At 40.0% G+C, this 8355-nt stretch overlaps 1 protein-coding gene across 1 annotated transcript in view; it reads left to right on the top strand.

Annotated features, from left to right (window-relative positions):
- LOC311137482 (cytoplasmic FMR1-interacting protein 1 homolog) overlaps positions 1 to 8355 on the top strand; it is an 82105-nt gene that overhangs the window by 1458 nt on the left and 72292 nt on the right. Inside the window, exon 2 of the mRNA XM_084172020.1 lies at positions 5842 to 5959. Within this exon, the coding sequence (XP_084028146.1) occupies positions 5894 to 5959 (66 nt within the window). The 5' untranslated portion in view covers positions 5842 to 5893. The remainder of the gene's footprint in view (positions 1 to 5841; positions 5960 to 8355) is intronic.

Raw genomic sequence — 8355 nt, 5'->3', positions numbered from 1 at the left:
TCAGGTGTTTGATGGTGATGTAGCTGTTTCTCATGAGGAGGACCTGAGCCTTGCAACTTGTGGATAAAATCTTTACAGCTCTTAACAACAATGAATACATTCTTGGCATATTTTTAGATTTATCCAAAGCGTTTGACACGGTTGATCATGAAGTATTACTTTCTAAATTGCATTATTACGGTTTTCATGATTATACATATAATCGACTATATAGTTGTGTTTATGATAGAGAACAATTTGTTTATGCAAACGGCTGTGCATCTACCAGGTCCCAGATATCCTGTGGCGTCCCACAGGGTTTGATAATTTGACCTTTGTTATTCCTAATCTATATCCATGACCTTGCTGCTGAGTCTTATACCGTACTTCCCATTCTCTTTGCTGATGATACCAATTTGATTTTATCACAATCATTTTGATTAACTCATTAATGAGGCCAACTTGGGTATGGCCACATTTTCTGAATGGTTCTAGATAAACAAATGATATTTAAATGTTAAAAAATCAAACTTTATTGTATTCACTAGTAAGAATAAGAAATATTGTTTAAAAAAAAGAAGAAAAAAAAAAGAGCCAGAATCTCAATTGGTGGGAATGAAATGGAACACGTCACGTCCACTAGATTCCTCTGAGATCTAACTGATGAAAAGTTCTCCTGGAAAGATCATAATCAATTTGTCTGCAGCAAAGTGATGTAATCTGTTGATATCATCAGAAAGATTAGTGGTTTAGTTAATCAGAATTGCTTCCTAACTCTATACTAAAGCTTAATTTACCCATGTCTCATTTACTGTAATATTGTCTGGGCCAGTACATATGTCTCCTACCTACACAAATTACTCATCATATTAAATACATTTCAAGACTTGCCACCTCCTCTAAATACCTGCCTCCATCTGCACCTTTGTCATGACATGAATGTCCTCTAATGATGCACTTTCATCTACAAATAATCACACCTCTCAGACAGTTTACCTTTAACCCTTCAATAGATTCTTCCAGGTTAATTCTGAAATCCATCTATAGAAAACACAAGACACTGCGATAACATTCACCCTCCCCACTGCCACACCCCACATAGTCAATTATCTATCAGATACAGAGGAACCAAACTCTGGAATTCTTATCTTCACATTGCCAAAACCTCATCATCCCTCCATAACTTTAAGCAAAGACTGGGGGTCAGCCTGATGAACCAAACTACCCAATAATCCCCTTCATGAAGACTGGGGGTCAGATTGATGAACCTTCATGAAGACTGGGGGTCAGATTGATGAACCTTCATGAAGACTGGGGGTCAGATTGATGAACCTCCATGAAGACTGGGGGTCAGATTGATGAACCTTCATGAAGACTGGGGGTCAGATTGAGGAACCTTCATGAAGACTGGGGGTCAGATTGAGGAACCTTCATGAAGACTGGGGGTCAGATTGAGGAACCTCCATGAAGACTGGGGGTCAGATTGAGGAACCTCCATGAAGACTAACTCTTACACATAATCAAACATGGTTTTTCTTGTATACTGAGTATATTATGTACAATTATAATGAATATGCATTGTATAACTGATTGAACAAACTTTTTTTATTTATTTTTTACTTATATTAGTAGTGTGGTTTTCATATCAGCCCTTTTGAGCTTCCAACCTCACCTGCACACCGTTTTTAACAGTTTTTATCTGGACTGTTTTGTCTGTCACTTCTTTACTTTGGTGTGAATAAATAGTTGTGTGGTCGTGGTTCAGTAGTTGTGTAGTCAGTAGTTGTGTAGTCTAGTTGTGTGGTTCGGTAGTTTTGTGGTACCGTAGTTGTGTATTTGTGGTTATTCGTTGTGGTCAGTAGTTTTTTGGCTGTGGTCAGCAGTTGTGTGGTTGTGGTCAGTAGTCAAAAAATCCCAGAAATGTTCCAGACGCACCAAAAGCTTATTTCTAAAATAAAATAAAAAATAACGCAGAAATATGTTTACATCCCTGTTAGTGAGCATTTCTCCTTTGCCAAGATAATCCATCCAGGTGACAGGTGTAGCATATCAAGAAGCTGATTAAACAGCATTATCATTACACAGGTGCACCTTGTGCTGGGGACAATAAAAGGCCACTCTAAAATGTTCAGTTTTGTCACACAACACAATGCCACAGATGTCTCAAGTTTTCAGGGAGCGTGCAATTGGCATGCTGACTGCAGGAGCTTTTGCCAGAAAATGTAATGTTAATTTCTCTACCATAAGCTGCTTCCAATGTCATTTTAAAGAATTTGGCAGTACGTCCAACCGGCCTCACAACCGCACCAGCCCAGGACCTCCACATCCGGCTTCTTCACCTGTGGGATCGTATGTGGGGGGGGGGGGGAACTAATTCTGCACCCCTGCCCAGTCATGTGAAATCCATAGATTAGGGCCTAATGAATTTATTCCTATTGACTGATTTCCTTATATGAACTGTAACTCAGTAAAATCTTAGAAATGGTTGCGTTTATATATTTGTACAGTATAGCTGTGGCCAGTAGTTGTGCTGTCAGTAGTTGTGTAGTTCAGGTTCAGTGATTAGTAGTTTTTTGGCTGTGGCCAGTAGTTGTGGGTAGTATTTGTATTTTATTTTTCCAGGTGTGTTGACTGAGAACACGTTCTCATCTACAGCAACGACCTGGGGAATAGTTACAGGGGAGAGGAGGGGGGATGAATGAGCCAATTGGAAGCTGGGGATGATTAGATGACCATGATGGTATGAGGGCCAGATTGGGAATTTAACCAGGACACCGGGGTTAACACCCCTACGATAAGTGCCATGGGATCTTTAGGGACCACAGAGAGTCAGGACACCCGTTTAATATCCCATCCGAAAGACAGCACCCTACACAGGGCAATGTCCCCAATCACTGCCCTGGGGCATTGGGATATATTGTTTCTAGACCAGAGGAAAGACTGCCTCCTACTGGCTCACCAACACCACTTCCAGCAGCATCTGGTCTCCCATCCAGGGACCTCCTACTGGCCCTCCAACACCACTTCCATCAGCATCTGGTCTCCCATCCAGGGACCTCCTACTGGCCCTCCAACACCACTTCCATCAGCATCTGGTCTCCCATCCAGGGACCTCCTACTGGCCCTCCAACACCACTTCCAGCAGCGTCTGGTCTCCCATCCAGGGACCTCCTACTGGCCCTCCAACACCACTTCCATCAGCATCTGGTCTCCCATCCAGGGACCTCCTACTGGCCCTCCAACACCACTTCCATCAGCATCTGGTCTCCCATCCAGGGACCAACCAGGACCAACCCTGCTTAGCTTCAGAGGGAAGCCAGCAGTGGGATGCAGGGTGGTATGCTGCTGGCCAGCAGTGGGATGCAGGGTGGTATGCTGCTGGTTAGTAGTTATGTGGTTGTGGTTCTGAGATACTGGATCTGGTGCACCTGGCACTGACTCATACCACGCTCAAAGTCGCTTAGGTCACTTGTTTTGCCCATTCTAACGTTCAATCGAACAGTAACTGAATGCCTCGATGTCTGTCTGCCTGCTTTATATAGCAAGCCACGGCTACGTGCCTCACTGACCGTAGGAGCCGGAGCGATCCATTTTGGTGAACGGGGTGTTGTACCTAATAAACTGTACCTTACTGTACTGAACTATACTCTGATGTACTGTACTGAACTATACTCTGATGTACTGTACTGAACTATACTCTGATGTACTGTACTGAACTATACTCTGATGTACTGAACTATACTCTGATGTACTGAACTATACTCTGATGTACTGTACTGAACTATACTCTGATGTACTGTACTGAACTATACTCTGATGTACTGTACTGAACTATACTCTGATGGACTGTACTGAACTATACTCTGATGTACTGTACTGAACTATACTCTGATGTACTGAACTATACTCTGATGTACTGTACTGAACTATACTCTGATGTACTGTACTGAACTATACTCTGATGTACTGAACTATACTCTGATGTACTGTACTGAACTATACTCTGATGTACTGTACTGAACTATACTCTGATGTACTGTACTGAACTATACTCTGATGTACTGTACTGAACTATACTCTGATGTACTGTACTGAACTATACTCGGATGTACTGAACTATACTCTGATGTACTGTACTGAACTATACTCTGATGTACTGTACTGAACTATACTCTGATGTACTGTACTGAACTATACTCTGATGTACTGTACTGAACTATACTCTGATGTACTGTACTGAACTATACTCTGATGTACTGAACTATACTCGGATGTACTGTACTGAACTATACTCTGATGTACTGTACTGAACTATACTCTGATGTACTGTACTGAACTATACTCTGATGTACTGTACTGAACTATACTCTGATGTACTGAACTATACTCTGATGTACTGTACTGAACTATACTCTGATGTACTGTACTGAACTATACTCTGATGTACTGTACTGAACTATACTCTGATGTACTGTACTGAACTATACTCTGATGTACTGAACTATACTCGGATGTACTGTACTGAACTATACTCTGATGTACTGTACTGAACTATACTCTGATGTACTGTACTGAACTATACTCTGATGTACTGTACTGAACTATACTCTGATGTACTGAACTATACTCGGATGTACTGTACTGAACTATACTCTGATGTACTGTACTGAACTATACTCTGATGTACTGTACTGAACTATACTCTGATGTACTGAACTATACTCTGATGTACTGTACTGAACTCAAGTTTACTCTACTGAATCTTATTTTTACCCGTTTAAACTGGTCTTGTCTGGTCATGGTCTCGATCCACTGGTCCTTGGTCTGGATCTAAAGGGTTCCGGTCTTGACTCCATCTCTGGTCTGGATCTAAAGGGTTCCGGTCTTGACTCCATCTCTGGTCTGGATCTAAAGGGTTCCGGTCTTGACTCCATCTCTGGTCTGGATCTAAAGGGTTCTGGTCTTGACTCCATCTCTGGTCTGGATCTAAAGGGTTCCGGTCTTGACTCCATCTCTGGTCTGGATCTAAAGGGTTCTGGTCTTGACTCCATCTCTGGTCTGGATCTAAAGGGTTCTGGTCTTGACTCCATCTCTGGTCTGGATCTAAAGGGTTCTGGTCTTGACTCCATCTCTGGTCTGGATCTAAAGGGTTCCGGTCTTGACTCCATCTCTGGTCTGGATCTAAAGGGTTCCGGTCTTGACTCCATCTCTGGTCTGGATCTAAAGGGTTCCGGTCTTGACTCCATCTCTGGTACTCACACCAGTTTTACACACTACAGGAAACATTGTAGAGTATTGAGATGCAAGGCCAGGAAGGGGGCTCCATTCCCCCCAAGAGCATCTGAAAGACTTGAATTGTCAGGCTCAACCTCACTCAACTGCATTGGCTCACAGCGGCCATGACGTTTAAGATGTTGGTCTATAGAGGCTGTACAGGTTTAGCCTGAGGAGATGTTGGTCTATAGAGGCTGTACAGGTTTAGCCTGAGGAGATGTTGGTCTATAGAGGCTGTACAGGTTTAGCCTGAGGAGATGTTGGTCTATAGAGGCTGTACAGGTTTAGCCTGAGGAGATGTTGCTTACAGATGTTGAAGAATTTACACAATTTTCAAAATTACAGATAATCCATCACGGTGACATTATCGGTCCTAGAGGCAAATCACCTCTTAGCTCTCCTCTCCCCTCCCCTCCTCTCCTCTCCTCTCCCCTCCTCTCCTCTCCTCTCCTCTCCTCTCCTCTCCTCTCCTCTCCTCTCCTCTCCTCTCCTCTCCTCTCCTCTCCTCTCCTCTCCTCTCTTTCTCTCCTCTCTCTCATCTCTCATCTCTCCTCTCTCTCATCTCTCCTCTCTCCTCCCCGTCCCCAGGTGGTCATGTACCTCATCAGGCAGCAGTCCTCAGTATAATATCTGTGAGCAGATGGTTCAGATCAAGGAAGACCACATGAGGTTCATCTCTGAGCTGGCTCGCTACAGCAACAGTGAGGTGAGTGGACGACTCTCTACACCAAACACACCTAGCCCTGTCTCAGAGCTATCTCACCTGATTCAACCTGTCAACTGAACCTAGCCCTGTCTCAGAGCTATCTCACCTGATTCAACCTGTCAACTGATCATCAAGCCCTTGACTAGGTGAATCAGGTGAGATAGTTCAGGGCTGCAACAACATTTGAAAACCACAGCTCCACACCAAACACACCAGGGGTCTACACAAACTTTTCCCACTGGTGCTAGTAACTTTTTCCACTGGTGCTAGTCACTTTTTCCACTGGTGCTAGTAACTTTTTCCACTGGTGCTAGTAACTTTTCCACTGGTGCTAGTAACTTTTCCACTGGTGCTAGTAACTTTTCCACTGGTGCTAGTAACTTTTCCACTGGTGCTAGTAACTTGTTCAGTTGGTGGCACCAGCACATGATTTGGTCTCACCAATTGTTGTTGTTTTTTAAAGCTGGTAATCGATAATGAGCCTGTGTCCCATAATGTGTCGTCATTACATACAGAACCAGGCTAATAATGTCTAGCCGTCTTTTCAGGCCCTTGTGTTCTTACATTGATTCGGACAGATTTACTGTAACAACAAAGAAACGAGACCGTCGAAATAAAGTGCTAAATGTATTTATTGCAGATTTCAAAGTGCCATGTGTTATTTTCTGCAAAATCCTCTAGAAACAAAACGATACTTTATACCAAAACGATACTTTATACCAAAACGATACTTTATACCAAAACGATACTTTATACCAAAACGATACATTATACCAAAGCGATACTTTATACCAAAACGATACTTTATACCAAAACGATACTTTATACCAAAACGATACATTATACCAAAACGATACTTTATACCAAAACGATACTTTATACCAAAACGATACTTTATACCAAAACGATACTTTATACCAAAACGATACATTATACCAAAGCGATACTTTATACCAAAACGATACTTTATACCAAAACGATACTTTATACCAAAACGATACATTATACCAAAACGATACTTTATACCAAAACGATACATTATACCAAAACGATACTTTATACCAAAACGATACTTTATACCAAAACGATACATTATACCAAAACGATACTTTATACCAAAACGATACTTTATACCAAAACGATACATTATACCAAAACGATACTTTATACCAAAACGATACTTTATACCAAAACGATACTTTATACCAAAACGATACTTTATACCAAAACGATACTTTATACCAAAACGATACATTATACCAAAACGATACTTTATACCAAAACGATACTTTATACCAAAACGATACATTATACCAAAACGATACTTTATACCAAAACGATACTTTATACCAAAACGATACATTATACCAAAACGATACTTTATACCAAAACGATACATTATACCAAAACGATACTTTATACCAAAACGATACTTTATACCAAAACGATACATTATACCAAAACGATACTTTATACCAAAACGATACTTTATACCAAAACGATACTTTATACCAAAACGATACTTTATACCAAAACGATACATTATACCAAAACGATACATTATACCAAAACGATACTTTATACCAAAACGATACTTTATACCAAAACGATACATTATACCAAAACGATACATTATACCAAAACGATACTTTATACCAAAACGATACTTTATACCAAAACGATACATTATACCAAAACGATACTTTATACCAAAACGATACTTTATACCAAAACGATACTTTATACCAAAACGATACTTTATACCAAAACGATACTTTATACCAAAACGATACATTATACCAAAACGATACTTTATACCAAAACGATACTTTATACCAAAACGATACATTATACCAAAACGATACTTTATACCAAAACGATACATTATACCAAAACGATACTTTATACCAAAACGATACTTTATACCAAAACGATACTTTATACCAAAACGATACATTATACCAAAACGATACTTTATACCAAAACGATACTTTATACCAAAACGATACTTTATACCAAAACGATACTTTATACCAAAACGATACATTATACCAAAACGATACATTATACCAAAACGATACTTTATACCAAAACGATACTTTATACCAAAACGATACATTATACCAAAACGATACATTATACCAAAACGATACTTTATACCAAAACGATACTTTATACCAAAACGATACATTATACCAAAACAATACTTTATACCAAAACGATACTTTATACCAAAACGATACTTTATACCAAAACGATACATTATACCAAAACGATACATTATACCAAAACGATACATTATACCAAAACGATACTTTATACCAAAACGATACATTATACCAAAACGATACTTTATACCAAAACGATACTTTATACCAAAACGATACTTTATACCA

The sequence above is a fragment of the Coregonus lavaretus genome (assembly GCF_964263955.1).
Source record: "Coregonus lavaretus genome assembly, chromosome: 11".
Classification (NCBI taxonomy): Eukaryota; Metazoa; Chordata; class Actinopteri; order Salmoniformes; family Salmonidae; genus Coregonus; species Coregonus lavaretus.
This window is presented reverse-complemented; position numbering and strand designations above follow the sequence as displayed.